The 25,739-nt window shown below is 54.7% G+C and overlaps 6 protein-coding genes and 1 non-coding gene across 7 annotated transcripts; 4 read left to right on the top strand and 3 right to left on the bottom strand.

Moving 5' to 3' along the window:
• Positions 1 to 560: 560 nt before the first annotated feature.
• On the top strand, positions 561 to 632 carry BDY24DRAFT_t79. The gene has a single exon. It is a non-coding gene; the product is annotated as a tRNA-Gly (tRNA).
• Positions 633 to 1,694: 1,062 nt separating this feature from the next.
• Positions 1,695 to 6,153, bottom strand: BDY24DRAFT_134465 (RAM signaling pathway protein-domain-containing protein). Its single transcript, XM_076636034.1, has 5 exons — positions 5,853 to 6,153; positions 5,165 to 5,276; positions 4,984 to 5,076; positions 4,762 to 4,866; positions 1,695 to 4,684 (listed from the first exon to the last, which is right to left on the bottom strand). The coding sequence occupies exons 1-5, from the start codon at positions 6,050 to 6,052 to the stop codon at positions 1,868 to 1,870; spliced, it is 3,327 nt and encodes a 1,108-aa protein (XP_076494721.1). The 5' UTR covers positions 6,053 to 6,153; the 3' UTR covers positions 1,695 to 1,867.
• A 262-nt stretch (positions 6,154 to 6,415) lies between these two features.
• On the top strand, positions 6,416 to 9,738 carry SRP54 (RNA-binding signal recognition particle subunit SRP54; the record flags this gene model as incomplete). Its single annotated transcript, XM_076642762.1, has 15 exons — positions 6,416 to 6,493; positions 6,577 to 6,675; positions 6,770 to 7,202; positions 7,327 to 7,424; positions 7,501 to 7,534; positions 7,621 to 7,729; positions 7,813 to 7,947; positions 8,060 to 8,173; positions 8,281 to 8,434; positions 8,524 to 8,618; positions 8,706 to 8,780; positions 8,865 to 8,961; positions 9,067 to 9,128; positions 9,231 to 9,394; positions 9,683 to 9,738. 15 exons carry the CDS (start codon positions 6,416 to 6,418, stop codon positions 9,736 to 9,738), a joined length of 1,803 nt encoding a protein of 600 aa, XP_076494720.1.
• A 631-nt stretch (positions 9,739 to 10,369) lies between these two features.
• BDY24DRAFT_396234 (Metallo-peptidase family M12-domain-containing protein) lies at positions 10,370 to 14,363 on the top strand. The gene is made up of 17 exons (XM_076641413.1): positions 10,370 to 10,561; positions 10,883 to 11,100; positions 11,277 to 11,836; positions 11,927 to 11,987; positions 12,099 to 12,164; positions 12,257 to 12,528; positions 12,610 to 12,628; positions 12,697 to 12,768; positions 12,838 to 12,857; positions 12,927 to 13,086; positions 13,151 to 13,234; positions 13,307 to 13,373; positions 13,453 to 13,629; positions 13,731 to 13,790; positions 13,866 to 13,981; positions 14,063 to 14,201; positions 14,289 to 14,363. The coding sequence occupies exons 1-17, from the start codon at positions 10,465 to 10,467 to the stop codon at positions 14,348 to 14,350; spliced, it is 2,250 nt and encodes a 749-aa protein (XP_076494719.1). The 5' UTR covers positions 10,370 to 10,464; the 3' UTR covers positions 14,351 to 14,363.
• A 469-nt stretch (positions 14,364 to 14,832) lies between these two features.
• Positions 14,833 to 19,027, top strand: SGD1 (Sgd1p). The gene is made up of 12 exons (XM_076641412.1): positions 14,833 to 14,962; positions 15,322 to 16,088; positions 16,172 to 16,355; positions 16,446 to 16,649; positions 16,726 to 16,854; positions 16,929 to 17,174; positions 17,249 to 17,348; positions 17,471 to 17,610; positions 17,714 to 17,961; positions 18,069 to 18,164; positions 18,255 to 18,530; positions 18,653 to 19,027. The coding sequence occupies exons 1-12, from the start codon at positions 14,911 to 14,913 to the stop codon at positions 18,986 to 18,988; spliced, it is 2,778 nt and encodes a 925-aa protein (XP_076494718.1). The 5' UTR covers positions 14,833 to 14,910; the 3' UTR covers positions 18,989 to 19,027.
• Positions 19,028 to 19,119: 92 nt separating this feature from the next.
• On the bottom strand, positions 19,120 to 22,244 carry BDY24DRAFT_396231 (M20 family metallopeptidase). Its single transcript, XM_076641411.1, has 14 exons — positions 21,790 to 22,244; positions 21,531 to 21,659; positions 21,396 to 21,458; positions 21,264 to 21,319; positions 21,171 to 21,179; positions 20,828 to 21,099; positions 20,720 to 20,730; positions 20,548 to 20,625; positions 20,249 to 20,451; positions 19,958 to 20,163; positions 19,726 to 19,865; positions 19,636 to 19,647; positions 19,412 to 19,530; positions 19,120 to 19,288 (listed from the first exon to the last, which is right to left on the bottom strand). Exons 1-14 carry the CDS (start codon positions 22,217 to 22,219, stop codon positions 19,214 to 19,216), a joined length of 1,803 nt encoding a protein of 600 aa, XP_076494717.1. The 5' UTR covers positions 22,220 to 22,244; the 3' UTR covers positions 19,120 to 19,213.
• Positions 22,245 to 22,394: 150 nt separating this feature from the next.
• Positions 22,395 to 25,667, bottom strand: BDY24DRAFT_396228 (peptidase family C78-domain-containing protein). Its single transcript, XM_076641410.1, has 12 exons — positions 25,539 to 25,667; positions 25,319 to 25,462; positions 24,596 to 24,690; positions 24,321 to 24,503; positions 23,857 to 24,235; positions 23,734 to 23,744; positions 23,581 to 23,657; positions 23,391 to 23,501; positions 23,257 to 23,314; positions 22,771 to 23,164; positions 22,665 to 22,679; positions 22,395 to 22,579 (listed from the first exon to the last, which is right to left on the bottom strand). Exons 1-12 carry the CDS (start codon positions 25,595 to 25,597, stop codon positions 22,474 to 22,476), a joined length of 1,632 nt encoding a protein of 543 aa, XP_076494716.1. The 5' UTR covers positions 25,598 to 25,667; the 3' UTR covers positions 22,395 to 22,473.
• Positions 25,668 to 25,739: the final 72 nt, after the last annotated feature.

The raw sequence follows: 25,739 nt of genomic DNA, 5'->3' as shown, positions 1-25,739 counted from the left end.
AGAGATGCGACCGAGTTCACGCGCTGAGGACCACCGATACTGATCTCTCTGATCCGTGTCGTTGTCCTCTCAGATGATTCACCGGCCACGAGCACTGTTCACACAGAAGAGAACGGCCATTGCATCGTCGTGAGTTCGCTCGCTGATCCGATTCAGAAGTCGAAACGGGAGGCTGACTCGGATTTCTTTGATCCCTTTCCTCAGGCTTATGAACCTCAACAACGCGTGTTTAGATACGGGGCCATAGCTTTCCGAGTTAACAGTGGTTTGGAATGGACCGGAGGGGCTATCTAAGGAAGGGAAGGGGAGACAAATCTAGATTCTAGTTTCAAAACGACCCGTAGAAAGACTTGATCCAAGATGACTGATCGCTAATGACTGAATCCTAATGTATTGGAGGTCATCTGCTAACAACCCGAACACCAGAACAGAGAAGGGAAGAAGCAGATCAACATCTTCACCTTTTCTCGAGCTCGACAGGTCGAGCGCGTCTCAAAGCGGCGGTCCTCGAGATTAAATTTATAGTATTTAGTTGCTTGATTGGCGCATTTGTCATCGACATAGCTATGGTGAAGTGGCTATCATTCGCGCTTGCCATGCGTGAGGCGAGGGTTCAATTCCCTCTAGCTATACGTTTTGTTCTCGAGCTCTCCTTTTTTGCTTCCTGTTCTTCCTCTCCTTTTTCTCAACCCAACTTACCATACAGCTTCTCACCTCGATTGCCTGTTTTCCCGCGTCAGCCGTTCCTTTCTTCCATCTCAAGTTCCTTCGGACCTTCGAAGTCGACGCGTCGCCTGACTCTCCTTCCTTCCTCCTCTCAAAGCAGGGCAGGGTTCAAAGCAAAGAAGGAGGGTTTGATCGTAATACGAACAAGTAACGGGGGATATAAGATAAAACGAGCGAGGGGGAGACGACTGAACGACGACTGAGATGCAAAAGAGATGGATGCGGCGGCGAGAAGGAGAAGAAGCAAGAGAGAAAACGAAACGAAAAAGCAGAAACCGAAGCGAAAGCAGCTCCAACATAAAAGAGATTCGAAAGAAAGAAAAAGAGCGTCGTTAAAAAGCGTGTCAAAGCTGGAGAAAGAAACAGAGGAAACCAAAACTGAACTGAGAATCCTCGGACCTCCTTAGATCCCACCCCCGCCGCCAACCATCACCTGCGGTCCTCCACCACCCACCACCGCCCCTCCCGTCCTAGCGAACGCCTGCTGCATCGGCTGAGCGCTCCTCGGCAGCGCAGGAGCGATGAAAGGAACCAACGTCGCTGCTCCTCCCGTCGCCGACCTCGACCTTCCCAACGCCAACGGTCTCAACCCTGCTCCTCCTCCACCCCCACTAGAGACAGCATCATCCGGCGACATCGGTCTCGACAACCCCAAACTCGTCGACGGTCTCTTCATGCTCGAAACCTGGAGCAACGTCGCACTCGCCGCACACAACCTCGTCAGGTTCTTCAACGCCACCTTGATAGGTTTCTTGGTCGCTGTTCCCGTCGTCCCCGTTCCATCGGGTTTGGCCATGTACCAGGAGCAGACCTGAACGACGACTTGGAAGAACTGCTGAGCGTCGTCGGCGAGGGTCGAGTCCTGACGACGGGAGGTGGAGGGGAGGGAGGAGGTTCCGATGGATTGGTAGAGTCTACGAGTGATGGTGTCTGCTCTTTCGAGGAGGGTGAGGAGTTCGAGAGTTCGACGATCGGGACGAGGAGTTGGGGTGGGAGGACCGCTTTCGGTCGAGGAAGCGGATTCGAGAGGGGAGGAGGCGAGGTTCGGAGAGGAGAGATCGTCTTCTTCGGGGATGTTTGTGTTCTGTAAAGGGACGGTAAGAGAAGGGAGGAGAAAGAAAGAAGAGAAAGGGATGAAAGGTCAACGTTCGAGATTGGAAAGGGGACGGACGCGCCGTCGGTTCAACTTCAACTCGCAAAGCGCCAACCCAAGCGACGGAGAGCAAAGACTCACGAAATCTCCACTCATATCCTCCTCAACCAGCACCCAAACTCCAAACGCAGCCTCGACTGCCACCCCCATCGTATCCAACATCTCCTCGTCCACCACCCGATTCGTCGCATCTCCCCTTCCTCCTCCTCCGACTTCCAACATCCCTCCCCCTCCCCCACCTCCTCCATCCCTTCCAACCCCCGCTCCTCCTCCGAACAAGTACCGATCCTTCTCAATCCTCGGCGAAATCGGTACACCGATCGACGAGCTCATCGACGAACTCGTCGAGTGCCCTCCTCCTCCTCCCATCCCCATCGCCGAGAACGACGACGGACCTCCCATCGCAGGCGAGCTCATCGAGTTGGGCGAAGTCGGGTTGGGACTGAGACTCCCGTTGACGGTGTGCAGACCGTTCGTTGGACCTCGAGGAGGAGGGAACCCTTCGCTGGGAGAGAAGGGAGACGTATCGTACGTCACGTTGGGAGGAGGACCTCCGTTCGGGTTGGGAGACGACGTAGGCGAAGCGAAAGGGTTCCGTAAGGCTGATCGAAGCGGGATTTGATGAGAGAAGGGGTTGGGTGGTGAGGTCGAGGAAGAGGTGGAAGGTTTGTGGGTTGCTGGAGGATGCGTTGGAACAATCGGGCCTTCGAGGATGAATCCTGGCGAAGGGGAAGGCATGGGAGGGATTCGAGCTCCGACTTGAACGTCGTGGGAGGAGAAGGATCCGGCGTGACGACGTGATTTCGAACGAGCTGCTTGGGAGGGAGGACCTGGTGTGGAGGGTGGAGCTGGACCTGAGCCTGAGCCTGAGCCTGGACCTGGAGTGAGGATAGCTGAAGGAGAGGGGGATGGGGAGGAGACGAGGCTGCTGGGGAAGGGTTGAGCGGAGATGGATCGAGTGAGAGCGACGGGGGAAGGATGGTTGATGGAGGGAGGGGAGTAGGATTCCGTTCGTTCGGGGATAGGGGAGATGGGAGTTCCGGTGGTGTTGGAGATGGTAGGGATATGGTGTTGGTGCTGACGACTGGTGGGAGTGACGGGTCGAGGGAGATCTCGAAGCAGAGGAGCGACCGCGTCGATGAGAGGATGCATGTTCTTCCACGCGTTAGCGACCTCCGCCATGGCTCCGTAGAGCATGAGAAGCAGCGTCCTCGAAAACCTAACGTCCTCATAGCTCGTCGAAGCCTGCTGAGCCGACGAAGCCTTGAGCTGAATGAGGAGAACGGCGATGACCTTCCCGAAAACGGCGACGTCGTCCTTGCACGCTTCGACGACTCCTCGAATGACCTCCGGGGGAGGAACGGCGGCTCTCCTCGAGATCGAATCGAACCGATCCAAAGCGTTGATGAGGCGATCCGTGTACTCTCCCGCGGGAGCGAGGACCTTGGCGAGAACGCCTGAAAAGACTCCATCGAGGGCGGAGAACGAGTGCTGCCTGAGCGACGACTGGATCTGGGAGAGAGCGAAGAGGAGACCTCTAGCCGAGTCGATGAGGGTGAGGAGAGCTGGAGGGACCGTTTTTGGGAGGGTGGATCCTTGGAGGGTGGAGAGACGACGGAAGTAGGAGTCTCGAGACGCGTCGGGTGGGCTGGAGGTGAGGGAGGGATCGAGGATGTTGGACTCCTGGAGTGGACGACCTGATGGGAAGGGAGCTCCTCCTCCTTGTTGAGATAACGGCGAGCCTATCGCTGGTCGTCGCATTCCGTCGTCCGAGAGTTTCCGACGAATGGATCGAAGCGAGCCTGGGACTCCTCCGACGCGTTGAGTCGTTGTCGGCTCTCCTCCTCCTCCTCCTCCTCCTTCGCTTCCTTCTCCCGACAAGGTCGTCCGACTCTGAGCCATCCCAACTCCACCGACCTTCCCTCCTCCTCTCGAACTTGATCCTGATCCCGAAGCGACAGCGTTCGTCGGCCATCTGCTCGTCGTTCCTTGACGATCCGACATGATCTGGGAGTGCGGTTGACGAAGATCTGGGAGGGACTTCTTCGCGCTGAGGAGTTGAGAGAGTCGTTGAGGTTGGGAGTTGAAGGAAGCGTTCCGGGAGTGGGAGAGGTGGGAAGGTGTTGACCGATCTCGAGGTGTGGAAGAGGAGGAGGAGGGGAGAAAGGAGGGATCGAGAGGGGAAGAGTCGTTTGAGGAAGGGTCGTAAGGTGAATCCTCCAGTATGGGAGGAGGAGGAGGTAGTCGATCGATATGCGAAGGGCCGTCGATGGGAGAGGGAGAAGGTGAAGGGTATCCGTCGGCTGCGATCCTGGGAGGAGGAAGAACGACCTGATCCAACTTGTCTCGTCCTTCCGACGACGGCGGCGAGGGAGGACGCGATGCCGAGTTCGAGAGCGTACGACTATGCGGCCTAGGCCTGGGAGTGACCGTCTCGGTAGAGTGGTTCGTTGAGGATCCTCTCGTCGAGCTTGAATCGTTCCTCCCGTGCTCTCGATCGACGGGAGGGGAGGCGAACGAGTCGAGGGACATGGAGGGAGGGAAGTTTGGGTTGGAGTTGGAGTAGGATCGATAATGGGAGGAAGAGGATTGATGGGAGTCCGACCGAGAGTGAGATTGGGTGGTACGAGAAGGGGTTCGAACGTGGTTGGTTCGGTTGTTGGCGAGGTGAGGTCCGTTGTCCGTCGCTTCGTCTCCACTCCCTCCTCCGCTTCCAGCTCGCATGAACTCTCGAATGCTGAGAATCCAGAGCTTCTCGGCTTCCTCTCCTTCCGAGTTGGCAGGTCGATCCATGATTTCGCGAGGCTGAGAAGGAAGAGAGGAAAGATGAGCTCGACGCGAGGGAAGCTCGTCGAGGAGGAGTTGCTTTTGGTTCGACTCACAGGCCACTCGAGAGGGTTCTGCTCGACCTTGAACACCTTCAGCTCCGTAAAATCGGCCATGTAGGCTGGAAGAGCTCGAAGACGGTTCTGCGAGAGCGAGAGGACCTGTCGGAGAAAAGAAGAAGAGGGGGGCGTCCGTTCAGCTCGAGTCGTCCGACTTGACGACGAGCTTTTGAAACCGAAGGAGAGGCCATCTGCAGTCGAAGGAAGATCGAGACTCACTCGTAAAGAAGCCAGTCTCCCAGGTTTCTCTGGCATCCTCTTGATCTTGTTTCTCGAAATGTCCAAGATCTCGAGCGATTGAAGCGATCCGAGCTGTGTTTTGAGAGGAAGGGCGAAGAAGCGGGAGGAGAGGTCAGGACGAGCCTCTACGAACTCCAGCACTGTAAGAAACCAGACGTACGACTGCAGGAACCTCTCTTAGATCATTTCCCTTGAGATTGAGGTATCGAAGTCGAGTGAGGATGAGGAACGAGGTCGGGAGGGACGTGAGAGAGTTGTGAGAGAGAGCGAGTCTGGAGAGGAAGGAAAGGCGGGGAAAGAGAAGAAAGGTCAGGTTCAAGCTCGTGTATAGATCGTTCGAACCCATATCTGTGCGATAGAAAGAGCCGAGCTGCTAGAGGTGCAGGGACGAGTGAGGAAGATGGAGTAGGATAATGAAAGGTCGGGCTGGGAACAAGGTTCCTCCTCCTTTGACCTCGTGAGCTCGTTGTTTTCGCCCTCGCGATGAGCTTGACCTCGGTTTCAAACACCAGCAGACTGTAGAATGCATACAGCTCTACATATCTGAGCTCGTGTGGTTGCTCTGCGTCGCAAGGAGGACGAGATGGGAGGCAGCGACGAGCTCGATCCGAACATGCTCCGCCTTCCCCTTCCCCTCCCTTCAGCCCTCGTTGCTGTATTGAGCTCCTGAGAACTCAGCAGGCCTCCGAAGAGCTCGAGAGGGATTTCCGTAAGAGTATCGAGCTCGTCCTTATACGCTCTCGTCATCCTCCGGAGCTCAGTTCCTGTCCTCCAGACTCGAGGTGGGAGGGATATCGAACGCTCGCTCGCTCGGAAACAACTCCTTCTCTCTAGATGAATGAACTGACCTTCTTACACCTTTTCCTCCACTCCCAGCTGCTAGACCGTCCAAGCCTTCCTCCCCAACTTCTGTCAACCTCGATCTCGAGAAATCCAGGGTGTCGCCTCCGTCCCGACTCGCCTCAGCCGCCTGCTGGAGGAGGAGAGGCGTGATCCGAACAACGACAGCAGTCGACGGCGAAGAAGCAGAGGAAGAGGCGTTGGGCATGGCGGAGGGTCCCTCTTGAGGCCCTTGAGAGAGCTGGGCTGGCTGTAAAGAGAAGGAGCGAAAAGATAGAGCAAGGAGGAGGGGAGGAGTGCTGGTCGACGTTGGAGGGGAACGAGAGGTCGAGCGTGCCGTTCAGAGAGATGTTTGACGTGTTTCGCTGTCGTTTTTTGAGCAAGATATTCAAGTCTTCTTTTTCATCAGTTGAGGATCTCTGACATCGTAACTTGAAGTTTTCACCTTTACGCTTGAAAAAGCGGTAGACATCGAGCCTGGGCCTCTCGACCTCAAGCGAGAGAGCCAGCGAGGTCGTCTCCTCCTCTCCAACTCCATCAACCCTCTCCTTCCCTCCTTCTTCCCTACAACATGGTTCTCGCCGATCTTGGACGTCGTCTGAATACAGCTCTCAACTCGCTCTCCTCGACATCAACAGTAGATGATAAAGTCAGTCTCCTAAGGAAGAGGAAGAAGCAGAGAACCTCCGAGCTGACCCCGTCCCCTCCTTTTCTTGACCTCTCTTTCTTCAGGCTCTCGATGCTGTTCTCAAGGAAGTTTGCTCTGCTCTTCTAGAATCGGATGTGAACGTCAAACTCGTATCGGATCTTCGTTCACAAGTTCGAAAGGAGGTCAGTTTGAACGAACTAGATCTCTCTTCGCTCCTTCCATCGAGCTCACCACCGTTCCTTCCCTTCTTCCTCCCTCCTCCCTCCCTCTCTGCAGGTCAAAGCCCAACTTTCCCCTCCCAACCCCACCCCTACTCCATCCAAATCCTTCCAAATCGTCCAAAAAGCCATCTTCGACCACCTCGTCCTCCTCGTCGACCCTTCAGGATCCGAACCCTCTTCCTCCTCCTCCACCTCCTCCTCTCCTCCCAAAGAAGCCTACCAGTTCAAACCCGTCAAGGGCCGCTCCAACGTTCTCATGGCCGTCGGTATCCAAGGAGCAGGAAAGACCACCACTTGCACTAAGCTCGCCGTTCACTACGCTCGAAGGGGACTCAAGACGTGTCTCGTATGCGCGGACACGTTCAGGGCGGGAGCGTTCGATCAGTTGAAGCAGAACGCGACAAAGGCAAAGATTCCGTTCTTTGGGAGTTATACGGAGACGGATCCGGTGGAGATTGCTAGGCAGGGAGTTACAAAGTTCAAGAAGGGTGAGTTTGGGAGAGGGAGGGAGGAGGGGAGGGAAGGAAGGAAGGGAGAGCGAGCGAGCTGACCTTCTTCCTTTCCTTCGTCCCCTTCACTTTCCTTTTCCTTTCTGGCTTTTGTCGAATACAGAACGATTCGACATCATCATCGTCGATACCTCAGGTCGACACAAGCAGGAGGCTGAGCTGTTCGAGGAGATGGTGGCCATCGGAGACGCTGTCAAACCCGTGAGCTCGAACTTCTCCTTCCTTCCCTCCCTTGTCGTCCGAAAGCTCACACGATCTCTTCTTTGTCGCGACTCAGGATCTCACCATCATGGTTCTCGATGCCTCGATAGGTTCGTCGATCTTCTTCCTCATCCGCTACGTCCTCGAAGCAGTCGCTGATCTTTGTCCTGGCCTTCGTTTCCGTCTCGTCCTCCAGGTCAAGCCGCCGAGTCCCAATCTCGAGCCTTCAAGCAGTCTGCTGGTTTCGGAGCCATCATCGTCACCAAGCTTGATGGTCACGCTAAAGGAGGAGGAGCAATTTCTGCGTGAGTTTCCCTGCCTTGTCTCGTCCGAGCGAAGACTCATTCGATTGAGCTGACCTCTTTCTCGTGCCCCTTCTTTCTTTCAGCGTCGCCGCCACCAAGACTCCCATCATCTTCCTCGGTACCGGAGAGCACCTCAACGATCTCGAGAGGTTCTCGCCTCAGCCTTTCATCTCCAAGCTGCTCGGCCGAGGGGATATGCAAGGACTCATGGAACACATGTGAGCGCTTCGGTTTTGTTCCCGTCGCCCTCCTCGTTTCGAAGAAGGAAGACCCTCGAGCTTGAGCGAGAGCTGATCCTTCCTTGCTTTCTATTTCCGATGTCGTCACCAGCCAAGATGCCGCTCTCATCAACCCCGAGAAGCAGAAGGCTCTCGCAAAGAAGCTCGAGGCCGGTCAGCTTTCGATTCGAGATTGGAGGGAGCAGATGCAGAGTGTGATGGGAATGTGAGTAGCTCTCGCTCTCTCTCTTTCTTCCTCTTTCTACTTTATCGCGTCAAACCGAAAAGAACTCGAACGCTGACCGTCCCTTCTTCTCCGTCACGTCGCTCCAGGGGTTCCCTCTCCAAAATCGCGTCCATGATCCCTGGACTCCCCGCTGGGATGCTCGACGGGAACGAGGAGGAAGCGTCCAAGAAGCTCAAGCAGATCGTTTACGTGACCGATGCGATGACGGCGAGGGAGTTGGACGGGGATGGAAGTTGTTTCGTGAGTCGTCTTCGTCTCCGTTGCGTCGCTCGAGCCCTTCGAGGCTGACCTCTGGCCGTTTCTTTCGTTGTTGCTGTTGGTGCGTGTAGATCCGACGAGACAAAGCTGGAAACCCTATCGGTCTGACCAAGCGGGTCTGGAAGATCGCTCAGGGAAGTGGAACGAGTGTGAGAGATGTTGAGGAGTGAGTCCTTTCGTCGTCCCTCTTCCTTCCCTCCGTCTCCTCACTTCGCTGACCCTCCCCCCCTCCTCTATTTGTTTCTCTTTCCAGCGTTCTGATGCAGCATCACATGATGGCTTCGATGGCCAAATCCGTCGGAGGAGCTAAGGCTGCTGCTCACAACCCGTTCGTCCCCTTCCTCCTTCCTTCCTCGATCCGTCCGTCGCACAACGCTGACTTCCTTTTCGTCGTTCGACATCGATGCTAAAGTAACGCTGCTCTCCGAGAGAAGCTCATTGCTGCTATGGGTGGACCTCCTATGGGTCCAGGTGGAACTCCCTCGCAGGCTCAGCAGATGGCGATCCAGGTTCGTTTGCGGTTTCGATTTTTCTCGACGTGTCGAGCTCTTTCTTCCCTCCCTGACCTGACGCTCTGCTCCTTCATGTCGTCCTCTTTTCTTTGAAACCAACAGCGTGCCCTCCCACCCGACGTCCTTCGAAAGATGAGATCCGCTGGAACCGCTGGAGCCAACAAGTTCGTCCAAACTCGTCGTCGCCTCTTCTCGTCTTCTTCTCTCCTTAGCTCTTGCTCCTTTTTCATCGTTAACCACTCTTTCGTTTTCCCTTCGTTCTGCAGGATCCTCCAAGACATCATGAACCCTCCTCCTCCCCCTCCAGGATCCGGCGGTGGACCGATGGGCGGGATGGGAGGGATGGCTGGGTTGGGAGACATGATGAAGAACCTCGGTGGGATGATGGGTGGAGGAGGACCTGGAGGACCCGGTGGGGGTGGGATGCCTGGTGAGTCCAGATTCAGACGTTACGACGAACGAAGAAGGGGCGGAAGGGAGGGCCAGGAGAGGAGTGAGCTGACCTTTTGCGTTTTCGGTTCGTTTTTGCTTCGGAAGACATGGCCTCGATGATGAAGATGATGCAAGGGATGGGTGGAGCTGGAGGAGGAGGAGGAGCTGGGGGAGGAGGTGGGATGCCTGGTGAGTCTTTCTTTTCCTTTTTCGAGACGAGCGGGACGGAGGGAGGAAAACAAAGAGCTGAAAGAGCTGACTTTCGTCGTTTGGGTTTGAAATCAAGACATGGCTTCGATGATGAAGATGATGGGTGGGATGGGAGGGATGGGAGGACGTTGAGCTTGAACTTTGAGCTCGAGGGAGGAGGACGAGCGGAAGGGGACGCGTCAGGTCGGAGGGGAGGGAGGAGGGGAGAGGAGGCAGACGAAGGAACGGTGTTTCGTGCGCTCGCAAGTGGCTGGTTGTTTTTGTTCATCTCGTTTTCCCTTGCTCAATTGTCGCATTATTACAGGGTCCGTTTTGCTTCTTCTGTTTTGCTAGTAAGGAGAGTCGACGGAGGAGTCGAGAGCGACGCGTTCCAAGTCTTCGCTGAGAGCGAGGGTTGGCTTGGACGGCCTGCCTTCTTCCTCGCAGTCAGTCGATGGTGAGGGTGTGATTCGTTCTGATGAGAGAGAGAGGAAGTGTCCCAACAGTAGAGTAAACCAAGGGAAAATCGAGCACGACAAAGGGAGACGAGAGAAAGAAAACAGCGTCGAGCTCCACATCCCTCGACTTCACTCGTCTTTTGTCGTCCTCGAGCTGCCTTCTCAAACTCCAGCATCCATGCAGTGTCTACTTGATCTCGTAGAAATCGTCACTTCAAGCTGCGAGATGTATAGAACCGTAAAAAGTGAAGCCGATTTCACCTTGGCGAGGCGGCGGTCGATACCTCGCCCTCCACCTCCTCCTCTTCTTCCTTCCTTCCCTTGACCTTCACTCTAACCACCACCACACACACACTAGAGCCTTCCTCACAGGCCACATCAAACCTTCCTCTCGAACACAACAAAAAGAGGTTCAAGCTCGATGCGCTCTTCATCAAGAAATCTCCGAGGATGGACGATTTCGACGTCGAGGACTCTTTTCCTTCTCGTCCTCTTCTGCCTCGCTTCCCAGGCTAACGGTGAGCTTTTCTTTCGATTTTATTGCTTTGAGGTGCTGTCTGGATGGCCAAGAAGATAGACCAGGGGTTCTGTGAGGGTGCTCAGTGGTGGGAGGGAGGCAGGAAGAAGGGGAGGTGGGCTGAGTTCAATGTTGAGCTCGACTTCAGTCAAGGGAGACGTCCTCCCTCCACTCTTTCCCAGCATCCATCGCCTTTCTCAGCTGTCTGAGATAGACGTAGTACTGGCCCCTCGATATAATCACCTTCTTTTACCCTTAAAAAATCGCAGACGCTTACACCTTTTGCTTCTCTCCTTCGTTCGTGTCCCGTCTCGATTGGCAGCCTCCTTCTCCCCTGCTCCCCTCCTCCAAATCCATCATCCTCGTTCAGCCATCATCGATATCCTCCCTAAGACACCTACAGCTCGGTCTACGCTGACGGAAACGAGCCTGAGGAGGAGGTTGGAAGCGGTTGGGAAAAGGTCGCCTTCGAGTTTGAAGCACGATGATGCCTGGAGGGTGGTTCTGGAGGTTGATGGAGAGGAGTACGCGTTACATATGGTAAGCTCCCTTTCTCTGAATCGCTAAGAGGGATAGAAGGTATGATCGAGAGAGCGTCTGTTGGGAGTCCGTCTCGAACGAAAAGAGGCGATGCTCCCAAGAACGAACGGTTCTCGACGCGTCCATCTTCGTCTCGCTCGCTCAGCCCCCCTTCCCTCCCCTCTTTCTCCCTCCAGAAACCCAACGTCCACCTCCTCCATCCTTCCTTCGCAACAACCTACCCGACCTCTCACCCCCTCCATCCTTCGAACGTCCTCGCCTACGAGGGTCACGTCTTTCCCGTCTCCCACTCCGAAACTCGACTGCTCGAAGATCTCGCTGGAGGAATCGCTCGTTCAGACGAAGAGGAATCAGCCGCTGGATCTTTGGGTTGGGCTCGAATCCTCGTCCACTCAGCCGAGAAAGGGCTCTTTGAAGGAGCCTTTTCCGTCAACGGTGAGACGTTCACGATCCTCAGAAGCGAGACGTACGAGCGGGTCAAGGAGGCGAAGGATCCTCATGTTGAAGCTGGACGAGATGAAGGTCTGGTGGTGTTCAGGGATAGGGACGTCTCGATGGAGGGAGGAGAAGCTGGGAGGAGCTGCTCGCACGACGACCTCGATTTCAACATGGACTCGGATCATCCCATCCGACGTCGGTCGGCGATGGAGGCGGAGAGAGGGTTGAAGTTTGGACGAGAAGGATCGTTGTTCGGGAGGCAGAGTGATGTTCCAGGAGGAGTTAGCACTGGTGGGAAGTGAGTCGAGATTTTGCCTCGTCTGAACCGACGACTGGAGCGAAATCTGGGACTCACTGACGCGTCTCCCTCCTTCTTCCTCTCCCACAGCTTGACCGCGACGATCGGCCAAACCGCTGGATGCCCTACTGCTCATCGGCTAGTCTACATGGTATGCGTTACCAGCTTCTTCGTTTTCCTCCTTCGAGTCTGAGAGCGAGAGCGAGAGTTGACCGATCTCGCTTCCCTCTCTCTCTCCCCCTCTCTTGTTGCCTCTCAACAGGGAGTCGCAGCAGACTGTGCTTACGTAACTGCGTATGGAGGAGCTGACAACGCTCGAAACGCTATCGTGAGTTGATCCTTCTCGCTCCGTCCTCTATCCGCCGCGTCGTCCTTTCGTTTCGAAACTCGAGCTCACCTCGTTTCTTCTCTGTCACTCAGCTCAACAACTGGAACATCGCTTCAGCTCTCTACAAGTCAACTTTCAACATCTCTCTCGGAATCATCGAGCTCTTCGTTCAGGATGCGGCATGCCCTGCTACCGTTGACTCGAGCATCGCCTGGAACACGGACTGCTCTTCGCTCGGACTGAGCGATCGACTCAGCGCTTTCAGTGCTTGGAGAGGAGCTTCTAGGAGTGGAGACCAAGCTGGTCTCTGGGCTTTGATGAGTGGTTGTGCGAGTGGGTCGGAGGTCGGAATCGCATGGCTCGGGTGAGTCGAGACGCGTCGTTCGTTCCTTTCCCTTTGACGGAAATGCGACTGACTGACGAACCTTTTTTCTTCGTCTCACAGACAACTCTGCAACCAAAGAGTACGTTTATCCGTGTCCTCTTCGATCCGAGCGTGTACTGATCACCTCACGACCTTGAACGTTTCCAGTCGACTGATCAAGGAAGCGAAGGCATCGTCAGCGGAACTTCGGTTTCTACGAACTCACGAGCGGAGTGGCAGGTAAGTATCCACCTTCTACCTAGACTTGACCTACTTTGCACTCGCTGACCATGCCTCCGACTCATTCAGATCGTGGCTCACGAGGTCGGGTCAGTCCTCTCGTCGCCTTCGTTTTCTCTTCTTCGAGTCTCGGGTCGCTGAAAGTTTGCGTTCCACAGTCACAACTTCGGAGCCTATCACGACTGCACCGCAGGATGCCCTTCCGGACCCAGCTGCTGCCCTCTCAGTCAAGACGTGTGCGACGCCAACGGGGTTTACATGATGAGTCCGGTAGGAGGCACTGAGGAAACCGTCTTCTCCCCTTGCTCGATCGGAAACGTGAGTCTTTATTCTATCAAGCTACGCCCTATTCAGTCACTGACACAGCTTCCTTTCTTCTCAGATCTGCTCGGCCTTGGGAACGAGAACCGTCGATTCAAGCTGCCTCGCTGAACCTGGAAGCGTTACGCTCATCTCGTTGGAGCAGGTATGTTCTCGACTTCATCATCCCCGTACCTTTCGAAGCCACGCTCACACCTCGTCTTTACCCCGTCTCCAGTGCGGAAACGGAATCCTCGAGCCCGGAGAGGAGTGCGACTCAAATTCGAGCTGTTGTGATCCAGAGAGTTCGTCTTTGACTTCCTCCCTCCCATTTCTCCCTCGAGATTCTTCAACTGACACCTCCTCAACTCTGCTTCATCGCAGCTTGCAGATTCCGAACCGGAGCCGTCTGCGACCCAGCTTCCGACGCGTGCTGCAATGAATCTTGCTCGTTCGCCTCAGCCGGAGTCGTCTGCCGAGCGTCTGCTGGAGTCTGCGACGTCGAGGAAACCTGCTCGGGAACGAACGGTACCTGCCCTGTGGATACCACTATTCCTGACGGTGAGCTCGTCGTCTCTTCGTCGAACCCTTCGAAGCCACGCGTCTCAACTCGATTCGGTTTGCTGATCTTCCCCCGCTTCCTTTCTCTCATCAAACTTCAGGTGACTCATGTGGATCGAATGGCCTTCAATGCGCTTCAGGAGTTTGCACCTCCAGAGATCGTGAGCCCGTCGTCTCTTCAGACTTCTCCTCGTCGACGCGTCGTCCTTGACCTTCGATTTCGTCTATTTCTTCAGTCCAATGCCAGACGGTTGGTGCCTCTCTCGGAATTACGCAAGCTTGTTCTTTCCAGAGCACATCGCCTTGCTCGATGACCTGTCAATCTCCCACTGGGGGATCTCTTTCCTGCCTCGTGAGTCTTCTTCTTTCCCTTCTCCCTCGTCCTCGCCTTCTCGAAAACCGATGCTGATACCCTCTTCACCACCTCGACAAGATCTTACAATCCACTTTCATCGACGGAACAACCTGCGGATCAGGAGGGAGATGCCAGGGCGGAGAGTGCACGTCGGGAGGAGGGTCGTCGTCGGGAGGAGGAAGTGGTACGGGAACGACGGGTGCTGGAGAGCTTTCTCGTGAGTCTTCCCATAGCCTTCTTTCTATCTGAATCCCAAGGAGTATCTCTTGTGAGACTGACCTTCGCCTCTGATCTGTTGCCGTAGATTCAAGCAGCCTCCGGCTCGCATTCTCTCTGGCTTTCGTTCTCGTCTTGCTCGCCCTTTAATCATGCCGCAAGACTTTTCTCGCCTTCGCACGATTTCGAAATTCATCTAGTATCTATTCTTTGCTGCTATGATTATCTCGCAACTCGGTTTGTATCAATCTCAATGGACTTTGCTCTCTTCCCCTCCCTCGCTCTGGGCTTCAGCGACGCGTCCGTACCCTGGGCCTGTTTTCCTCGCAGACAAAAAAAGGGTTCCTTGAGGATAAAACAGGTCTCTGCATATATCTCGATCACTACAGGGAGCGAAAATCTGCGGCACCGGGCAGAGGCAGCCGTCCGATCAGCTTTTGCTCCCCTCTCTTCAATTTCGACGAGTCGAGCTCTGAGCCGACCTTCCTTTCCTCCAACGCCAACAACCTCCCCACTTCAGGACTTCTTGGAAATTGCAGATGTCATACAACAGCTCACGCGGAGGATCATCAAGAGGAGGAGGTTCGTCTAGAGGAGGAGGAGGTGGTGGTGGTGGAGGAGGCGGAGGGAGGGGAGGTCGAGGAGGGGATGGGTTCGTTCACACTGCTCGAGGAGGCAAGGCAGGAGGAGCTGGACCCCGACCGGCTGGAATGGAGGATAGAACAACCATGCTACCAAAGAGCTTGATGGGAGAACTCGAAGGTCAGTAACTGCTCTTGTCGTGGGCTGGGCGGGGAGGGAGGGAGGGAAGAGGGAGGGAAGGAGTTGAGCTCAACTTTTGAGTTCGAAGGTCTCCTTCTCGTAGCTTCAGTTCGACGCAGTTCTGCCGCACCATCTCGAGCGCAGAGCTGCATATTCGAACACGCTTAGCTCCTTGTTAGGGCGGAGGCTTGAGCTACCTAGAGGGAAGGGCCGAAGGAGAAAGGAAGAAAGCTCGAGCTCACACTTTTGCTCGAGCTCGCAACTCTTCCTTCTCGTTCCTCTTTTCCTCCACTAGCCCGATCCACACCTTGCCCTCACAAATTATGCTGATACTACTTCTTTTGATCTTCGTCTTCCAGGTGTTCAGCCTTTCCGAGCTCGAGACGACCGAGGAGGACGACCTCTAGGGAGGAAGGAGGAAAGGAAGGCAGGGAGGGCTGAGAAGAAGATGATCCGAGGTCTTCCTACTCCCTCAGCTTCAGCTAGGGCAGCAACAGCAGCAGCCTCGGCTCCCAACCCCAAGAAGTTCTTGCCCAAACCGAAACCATCCGTCCCGGAGTCTCGACCAGCTCCTTCAATTCCCTCATCCACCGCGTCGACAGGCCGGATGATGGCCAAACCCTCCGCTTCTTCCTCTTCCAACTCCAAGGCCACTTCGTCAACAAAGCGGAAACGATCGGAACCTACACCCATGCCGTCCAAATCCTCCTCTTCGAAACTCTCCTCCTCCACTCCTCTTTCTCGACTCCTCAACAAATCCTCCTCTTCTTCCTCCGGCGCGACCACCACCCTTCGCCCAACGCACAAGCGTCTGAAGGGAAGCCTCACGAAGGGAGAGAGCGTCGAAGAGAGGGAGATCGCCTGGTTGGAGTACAAGCTCGGTCGAGGAGGGAAGAAGAAGGTCAAGAAGCCTGTCTCGACGAAGGGAGGAGACTTCGATGGAGACGAGAGCGACGATGGATTGGACGAGTTGCTGGATGATTTGGATCGACTGGAGGGTGAGATTGATGGGATGGGAGAGCACACGGAGAGCGAAGAGGAGAAGGAGGAGGGGATGTCTGGCGAGGAGAGCGACGACGGGGAGGAGGATGGGATGGGGATGGATGAGGACGAGGACGAGAACGAGGTGAATTTAGAGCTTCGTTGTAGGGCGACGAGAGTTAGACGAGACACCGAGCTGACCTTATGTATCTGCCATCGTATCTTTAGGTCGATATGGACGAAGATGAAGAAGAGTTCGACGAAGACGAGGAATGGGGAGGAATCGACTCCGCTCCTGCTCTCGTCCCTCGCATCGACGATTCCCCGCCTCCTTCGACTTCAACTCGTCGAGTTCAGTTCGATCTACCTACCGATGAACCTGTCGTTGCTCCTCCTGTCGTCGACGATGGAGGTCAGTCCATCCTCGTTGAATCCTCGCTGAGAATCTTGCTGAGCTGACTCAAACCTCTGCCTTCTCGTCTCTTTTACTCTCTTCTGTCAGCTCCCGCCACGAAGTACATCCCACCTGCTCTTCGAGCTCGAATGCTCGCCGAGGCTGGAGGACGAGAGAACGACGCGTCGAGGAGGGACGAGATCGCTCGACTCGAGAAGACGGCGAAGGGTCTGCTGAACAGGATGGGAGAGTCGAACATCGAAGGGATCCTGAACGAGGTCGAAGGATTGTACAGGAAGCATGCGAGGAACGGTTCGTCCATCGCAAAGTCTTCTTGTTCTTCTCGTCGTCGGGACTCGTCGCTGACTCTTTCTCTCGAACGATTCAGACGTCACCTCCTCCCTCACCAAACTCATCCTCGAAACCATCTCCTCCCACGCCAACCTCCTCGACTCTTTCGTCGTTCTCTACGCGTCTCTCGTTGCCGGTCTCTACAAGATCATCGGAATCGAGTTCGGTTCGTCCTTTCTCTCGACTCCCTTCTCCTCTCACAGCTCCTCGTTTCTGACCTTCTCTTTCTCACCTTCACAGGAGCAAGCTTCATCCAAACCCTCGTCCAAACCCTCTCCACCTACCTCGACCCTCTCACCTCCTTGTCCTCGTCTGAGGAGCAAGAACCTCTCGGAAAAGAACCTAGTAATCTCATCACCCTGCTCGCCGAACTGTATAACTTCCAAGTCGTCTCGTGCGTGCTGGTGTACGACCTGATCAGGAAGTTCTTGGAGGGTGGCTTGAAGGATGAGAGGCAGGTTGAGCTGTTGTTGAAGGTTGTCAGGAGTGAGTCTCGTTTCTCGTCTTTCTCTTCTTTGGCGACGCGACGAAGCTGACCTTCCGCTTTATTCGCTTTGAAGGCTCTGGACCTCAACTTCGAAGTGACGATCCTACCGCTTTGAAGGATATCATTCAGATCGTCCAAGAGAAGACCGCTGGAATGGATACCGCGACGATGAGGTTCGTCTCTTCCTCTCCCCTTCCCCCGTCTCCTCTTCCACCTCGTACTTGTCCTCGTCGAAGCTGACTCCCTCCATCTTTTCGACGCGTTGTATCGTTCCTACCCTGAAAATCACTACCAGCTCCCGAACCAAGTTCATGCTCGAAACTCTCACGAACCTCAAGAACAATCGAGTCAAAGCTGCTCCTGGAGGAGAGGCAGCTGCCGAGGCTACGATCCGAATGAAGAAGTTCCTCTCGGGTCTCGAGAAGAAGAAGCATGGTCAGTCGAACTCGTTTTGCTCCTTCTCGTCGTCGTTCAGTCGATCACGACTTCACCGACTCGCTCGTTCTGACGCGTCGCTTCGTCTTCTCCCCGTTTGCAGTCCTCGCCCACGATCCTCTTCGAGTCTCCCTAGCCGATCTTCTCTCCGCCGATACCAAAGGGAAATGGTGGCTAGTTGGAGCTGCTTGGGCTGGAAACCCTCTCGTTGATCATGCGAAGGCGGCGGCTCAGGCTCCCAAGACGATCTCGTTGGAGGTCGAGGAGGACGACTTGATGAAGCTTGCGAGGAAGCAAGGGATGAACACGGATGTGAGGAGGAGAGTGTTCGTGGTTGTTATGAGCAGTACAGTGAGTTTACGTTGGGTTTGAAAAGAGGAGAAGGGAGAGAAGGAAAAGGAGGAGAAGAAATCGAACGGAACTGACGCGACGCTCTCTTGCCTTTCTCTCCTTCGCAGGACTACCTCGACGCTCACGACCGGCTCATGCAGCTCGGTCTCACGGACGTACAACAACGAGAGATTGCTCGTGTACTTCTTCACTGCTGTGGAAACGTTCGTCTCGTCTTCCCTCCTCGCTGCTCCCGCTCGAACTCCCGCTCACCTCCCGCCCTCCCTTCCTTTGACCGTTCTTCTCGTCCACAGGAGAAGCTCTACAACCCTTTCTACACTCTCGTTCTCTCCCAACTCCTCTCCCTTCACACCCACAAGTTCACCCTTCAGTACTGCCTCTGGGACTTCCTACGAGACCTCGGAGAGGGAGACGTCGGAGGAGCTGAGATCGTGAAGGCTTTCAAGGAGAGTGGAGGCGGAGGAGGATCGTTTGGGAAAAACAGGGTGCCGGAAAGGCAGGTTAGGAATTTGGCGAGAGGCTACGCTTGGTGTGTTGCGAAGGAGGGTGTTACGCTGTCGATTCTCAAGGTGAGTTTTGGGAAACGAACGACGAAGGAGGGAGAGCGGGAGCGATTCGGTCAAGACGAACGCAATACTGACTGGACCCTTCTTCCTTCGAATCCTTCTTCGCTCTCTACCCCATCCACCAGCCCATCAACTTCACCTCTCTCCGTCCCGCCACAATCCACTTCCTCACCCTCTTCTTCACCTACCTCGTCCTTTCCACCCAAACCTCCTCCCCCCTCCTCGTCCTCCCAAAATCCTACACCCAAGACGATTCGGTTCTCGAACAGACCATCATGAAGATTGCTGGGATTCCTTCTCTCGCTGAGGGGATCCTGTACTTTTTGACGACGTCCATGGGAGGAGGAGGAGACGGGTGGTTGGACAAGAACCTGGGGGAGAGGGAGAAGGAGGTCGTGATCTGGGGAGTTGAGGTCATGAAGGAGTCCGTAATGATGGGATTGCAGGGCAGGAGTGGTTGATCTATATATTAGATAGCGATGCAATGCTTGTTGCTCTTTTTGGAACCAAGTTTCGTGAAAGTGCGAGACGCGTCGACTGGACGCCTTCCCCTCAATCTACTTCTGCCTGAGCTCTTCTTTCAAGTCAATCCTTCCTCCAGCAGAAGCATAAATTCACGCATCCAAGCCTAGAGATACCGAATCACAGTAGGAATCCCGACCTAGCGAAGGCGTCCCCTCCTCGAGTTAGAAGTCCGCCTCGTCGGCGTTGAAGATAAGCTCTCCGAAGAACCTGATCTCGTTGACGAAGGAGGTAGCTTTCTGTTGCGGCGAAGAAACCAGCGTACAAGAGAGGGAGTCAGTTGTTGATTGTGAGGAGAATAAGAGGGAATGGGGAGGGAAAGGGAAGAGAGAAAGGGGAGGCGAGAGGAAACACAAACGCACTATCGCTTCGTTGACCGAATGGATTCCCGACGCGGTATAGACGTCATCTGGAGAGAGGTGACCGTATCTATATATCTGCGGGGTAAGAGACCACCACCTAGCAGTGTCCGTGTTACCGGCTGAAAAGACGCACAAGAAGGAGGGAAGAGAGGAGGAGAGGGACGGGCAAGAGAAGTCAGCAAGCCCGCGAGCGGATGATGAACAAATAGAAAAGGTTGACTAACTCATAATCGCAGCTGTCGGAAGCGACGAATAGAAGCAAAACGATCAGTGAATGGTCTCGCTGAGAGAAGAAGGAAGAAGAGGAGACTCACGAGAGACGACGATTTCCAACTCGTTCTCCCCAGCGGAAGAAGACTTGATCCTCGAGGCATGAGTGGATCGAATGGTTCCAGCAAGGACTTGCCATCCAACGGTTTCGGGAGTAGTAGGAGTGATGGGAGAGGGAGCGAGCCTGGTTGAATCGAAAAGAGTGCCGAAAGAAGACGCGTCGACGAAGGTCAGCGTTCCTCGATTCTCGAGAGATTATCACGAACCGAAACTCACCAGTCCTTGAACGCGTTCTCAAGAACAATGTGTCCAACCGAAGGTCCCTCGACGATGTCCTTCCCCCATGCAGTCAAGGTGAGGTTCAAAGCTTTTGCTTTGGGTTTGATCACGGAGGTGAATCGCTCTCGAAGTTCTTGAGGAGACGAAGCGACGTTGATTCGATGGTTGACGACTGCCCAGGACTTCTCAGGAAGGGCGTTGACCTGTATACAAGGAGGATAGAAGAAGAGGTGGGAGTTCAGGTTCCCGAAGGCACTGCTGCGTCGAACAGGAACAAAGCCGACGAACCTTCACTCCACCACCGATGAGGTCGACCGCCTGGGTAGTCCCAACGAGACCTCTAGTAGTTCGGTCAGCCCCGAAGACGTCCCCGAGCTGCTTGAGGGCTTTGTCGCTCTTGACCGAGGCCTTGATCAAGGATCGGAGGGACGGTTCGACTCCAGGAGCAAACTCGGCAGCACATCCCATGAGCGAGTAGTATGGGTTCTCTCCTGGCAAGAGTGTAGTGAAGTCAAACGGAGAAGGTAAGCATCAGCTCGAAGTCGTAAGCGTGTGAGGGAGAGAGGCGAGGAGGAAAAAGGACAAACGGGTGAGATTGGCCTTGTGAGGGTGAGCCTCTACCTCAGCGATGAGAAGACTGAGGAGTCCAATTCCGGTGTGATCCGCTGTAAGCAGCAGGGAAATCAGACGAGAAAAGCGGAATAAAATATCAGCTTGACGAACGTGAGCGCGTCGCGTCTCCCCGGCATTGAAACTCACGAGGGATAGATCTGTTCGAAGACCCCACACAAGTATGGAGTAGAGTTAGTAGCCGAATCAGAACCTTACCGGGTCCTCCTCTTCGACTTCAAGATGCGAAAAACTCACGAGTGACCACCCAACGTCTCGACGGTCATCCGAACATCGCCCATGCCCTTTTCTCCCGTTGCAGGAGCAGCGATGAGCCTCCCGAAAGCTTCAGCGTACCCTCCTCCTTCGTCGACGAGAAGGGCGAATCCGTTCTGTCCGTAGGTTTCCTCGAGGTATGTTCCGAGGAACTTGGCTCCGTGGTGACCAGACGCTTCCTCGTCCTGGCCGGAGGCGAGAACGATGGTCCTTCGAGGAACGAAGTCGGCCTCGAGGAGGGATTCGAGAGCGGACTAGAGGGAGGGAAAGAGAGGCTGATTAATAGGGTGACGTAGCAGGAACTCAAGACTTGTATGAGACTTACGAGGATACCCTGGGAAGTTGAAGGAGGAAAGAGAGAAGAGTCAGAGGGAACGAGTCGAAGGGAACGCGACGTCGATTCGTTTTGGAGACTCACGATCAAACCAGACTTATCGTCGACCGAACCTCGTCCCCAGATGAAAGTTCCATCATCTAAACACGAGTTAAGAGCCGGAGATCAGCGACAAGGCTCGGTATACGGGAAGTAGGGAGAGAAGCAGCGACGAACAGTGTCCTGAGAAAGGAGGGTGAACCCAGGAGTCGATGGTGGTCTTCTCGATAGGAACGACGTCTAATTGAAGAGAGGGAATGATATTTCAGCTTACTTTCGCAGATCTGGGAGCTGCTAGAAGGATCGACTCACCTTGGTGGCCAGTCAAAAGGAGGGGCTTGAGCGAAGGATCACTCCCCGTCCACTCGTACGAAAGCGCCCAAGTGTTGACCTTGGTGAGCTTGAGCTTCTGGTGAACGAGAGGGAACGCCTTCTCGAGGTCTATACGATGGAAGCCAAAAAAAGAGAACGTAAACAGGAGGTCAGCAAGGTGTTCCGTCGACGAGACCGCTCCCTTTTCCTCTCTCCGACCCAGCCTTCGCCTTCCGCTTCGAGGGAAGAGAAAACTCACACTCGTGGAAAGGACCGAAGATTTTCCACCTCTCATCCTCTCCTACGTTCCCCCAAGCGTCACCAACGGAGGTATCGACCTTCACAGCACCGCTCAACCAGGAGATGGCCTTCCCTCTGAACTCGTCGCTCTTCCAAGTTTGGTCGAGCGTTTCGAAGAGTTCGTTCTTGGGAGTCAGCTTGGGAGGTTGATAGCAAGTCCCATCAGACAAAGACGCAGAAGATCCGACGACGACGGAGGACGGAAGGAAGGAAGAAGCTTGGTCGTTTAAGACGAGATAAGCAGGGAGGAGGAGGAGGAGGAGGGAGGAAGGGAGGCCGAGTCGAGCTTTGATGGACTTCTTCGGGGCAGGAGGGGGAGTAGAGAGAGGAAGCGAGATGGTTGGAAGAGTAGAGTAAGAAGGGTGCTGCTTCTCGTTGATTTGCTGCATCTTTGCGTCTTGGGAGAGCGTGTGATGGATGGGAGAAGAAGCCCAAAAGGGAAGGGCGAGCTCAATTTCAGCCCACGCTCTTCTCCGACGTCGGTCTCTTAGCCATGATTGCGACGAGCGAGAGAGAGAGAACCTCTCCGAGAATACAGCGCCAGGAAGTAGTCTAGAGGAGAATGGGGGTCGTTCATAGTCGTTATATAAAATGCTAAGCTGCTGCTGCTTCTCTCCCTTCCTGCGATGCGTCCATCGCCTCCTCAATGACTGATGATGGTGCTGACCACGAGCTTGTACCTCTCCCGCTCGATCTTGGGCATGATGGGTTCTCCAGAGAAGGAGAGGATCTGGTATTCCGAGTTCTTCCTGTAAGAGGAAGAGAGAGGAAGAAAGGAGGGGGGATGAGTTCGGGAATCGACGAAGAGGAGGAAACGAAGGCTTGGAGACGAACTTGAGAGTTTTAAGGCTACGTGAGCGCGAAGGAAAAAAAAAGAGATGAACAGGACGGTTAATGAGATCCGAGGTCGAGAAGGACGAAAGGAAGGGAAACAACTCACTTGACTCGGAACACCTTCAGCGCGTCTCCCACGTCTCCGGTAAACTTCTCCCTCCCATCTTCACCATCCTTCTTCCCGTCCTTACCGATCTTGAGCTTCTTGTTCCCTTCCTTATTCCTCCCAAAGATCGCCCCGAGCCTCTTCTTCCCTTTCCCCTCGTCCTCGTCCTCGTCTCCCTCGTCGTCGCCCGACGATCCACCACAGAGGTCGACGGTTTCCCTGGGCGGAGATGGTTTGGATGTCGAAGAAGACAACGAGGAGCTCCCCTCGGGCTGTGGGGTAGAAGACGAGGAGGAAGAGGAGGCGGCGAGGTTGCGATCGTGATTGAAGTTCTTGATAGCGAGTCGTCGAAGATTCGAAGGGATCGTTTTGGCGGGGTCGAAGAGAAGGAGATCTACAAGAAGGGGAAAATTGAAGGTCAGTGAGAAGTTTCAGAGTTTGCGAGTCTGGCCCGAGGTCGGAAGGAAGGAAGGGAGAAGGACGAACTCGTATCGCCATTCTTGGTCGTCTCCGTTCCGACGATGGTTCTCGAATGACCGTGATGCTGCAGAGTGAGGGACGCGGAATTGGATCAGCCCAAGCAACTCATCCTTTCAAAGTCGAGAAAGGGCTCGACTGACTTGGAGGATCAAAGGAAACTTGTCGCTGAGCCTGATGCTCTGACCTTGCGACTGCATCACGACGTCGAACGCAGACTTGCTGGTTCCTTGAGGTTTCGAAGAGTCAGAGTTCTGGAGGGGAGAAAAGAAGAAGTGAACAGAGTCAGTCCTTGATAAACAACGTGAGATTAAAGGCGAAAGGGACCCGAACGAAATAGTCGACGACCCATCGCTGGAGAAGGATGTGCGAAGGAACAGCTTCCTTCCTCTTCGTTTTAGGGAAATCAGCTGAGTAATGTGAAGAGAGAAAAGTAGATCAGCGTTCCAGGTCCAGGTGAAGAAGCCTCGGGAATCAGGGACGAACTAAGCGTGCATCTACGAAAAGAAGGGAGTTCGAGAGACGCGTCAGTTTCATCTCATCTCGTCTGTCTCGAACGAGAAGTCCCCGTTCTCGATGCGTATTCTATTCAAAGCGAACTGGACTCACCTGATACCTCTACTCATCATCCCAACCCAAACATCCCCCGTCCCGATCCACTTCTTCTGACCCTTCAACCTCCCCTTCAACTGAGCTCTCCCAATCGCATCGAACCCCTCCGCCCAAGCCTCCTCGATCCAACTCTGCAATGTAGCAATCCCCACTCCTCCCTCTCCGATCTTGACTCCAGCCAAACCCTCGACGTCGGCGTAGAGACCAGCTCCGAGAAGGGACGAGGTCGCCATTTCAAAGTTTCGGTAACCGCAGCCCCATAGAGTGTCGTAGCGGTTGACGGAGGCGACATGAGTGGTTCCGAGGGGTCTGCAGAGGATGGCCGATCGAGTTGGAGGAGAGGAGAGGAGAAGGGACTGAAGGAGAGGAATGAGACCTGTGAGAGAAAGGGATTGAGGAGAGGTCAGAACGACGCGTTCGCTCGAGAAGAGGAGAGGAGCAGAGAGGGACTGAGAACGAACCAGGAGTCATGTTGGAAGGCAAGGAGATGGTCGGAGTATTGATAGGAGACCAGGTGAGATCACGTTTGTCTCGATGAGAGGCGGAAGCAGGACCTGTCGAGGAGGAGGAGGAGGAGGAGGAAAGAAGTTGACCGTCGGAAGAGGGAGGGAAGGGAACTGCGCCGTGGTCTTCGTCTTCTTCGTCTTAGGGGAAAGAACCGAAGGAAGATAGTTAGATGGGGGAGAAGGAGAGATGAAAGTGGAAGCGGGGGAAAAGGAGAGAAAAGGAGACAAACCGAGGTGAGCAGCGACGTGATCCTCTCGTTCTCCCATGTCGAGATCGTCCATATCGAGGGAGCAGATGGGACAAGCCGCTTGGACTTTGGGTGGTCTGTGAGTTTCAGAATTTCCGAGAATGAGACAGAGGAGTCAGTTCCTCTTCACGAGAAAAAGAGACAGTGACACGACGATGTTCACCGAAACAGACCGCCGCTCCTTCCACCTCTGAGGTTCTCCTCTGTCGCTCCTCCTTCTCCTTCCTCGTCGTCACAGTCTACTTTCTTCCCCTTGCCACTTGAAGACTTGAGAAGAAGGGAGGAAAGTTTCTTCCGGAGTCCTCTGAGCTCGTTCGAAGGAGGAGGAGAAAGGTAGCTGGTTTCTCCTGCTCCTGCTCCTCCATCTTGTTCAGCGCTTCCTCCCCCTCTCAACCGTAGTCTGGGTCGAAAGAGACGGAGAAGAGAAGCGTTGAGTCAGACGGAGAGAGCAGAAGAACCTCAAGATGGGATGAAACGTGAGGGAGGTGGGGAGGAAGGGAGGAGTCGAAAGGAAGGAGGTGGTGAGCTCGACTCCCTTCCTTCCTCCATCTCTTCGGAGCTCAAGCGTTCGAGGTTCCCTCCTTGTCCTGCCCAGTTCGAGACCGAGGACGACTGTGGAGAGCTTCTGTTCGTAGAGCTCGTCCTTTCCAGCGAGAAAAAAATGTCGAACGAGGACAGGAAGAGCAAAAGAAATGGACGACTCACCCTCCAAGCTGTCCTCCTCCTTCTCCTGATCCTTCGTCCCAATCAAACCCACCAACCTCGTCTTCCCACAGATCTCCACCCATCCAACCTCCTCCAGCATCGTCTCCAGACTCATCTTGATCGAAGTGACGAGAAACGTGATAGCTAAGCGTTCAAGGAGGGGAGGAGTGAGCGGTCGAGCTCATCGAAGGGAGGCTGGAAGGGAGGATGTCGAGCTCACGCAAAAGCTGTCTCGTCTGCATCGATCTTGTTCTGACAGACTGGACAAATCGAAACCATCCTTGGTAGTTGGCTCTCTCGAGCAAAGGAGGGAAGTGGAAGGAGTCGGGTGAGGGTTAGGAGGAGGAGTTGAAACTTGGGCGAGCTCTTCTCCCGAGTCCTCCTTTTATTAAAACGTCTTTCCTTCCCGCACATCTAGGTG

This window comes from Mrakia frigida (assembly GCF_051309035.1).
Source record: "Mrakia frigida strain ATCC 22029 unplaced genomic scaffold BDY24scaffold_25, whole genome shotgun sequence".
Classification (NCBI taxonomy): Eukaryota; Fungi; Basidiomycota; class Tremellomycetes; order Cystofilobasidiales; family Mrakiaceae; genus Mrakia; species Mrakia frigida.
The sequence above is the reverse complement of the archived record's forward strand: the minus strand, read 5'-3'. Positions and strand labels throughout refer to the sequence as shown.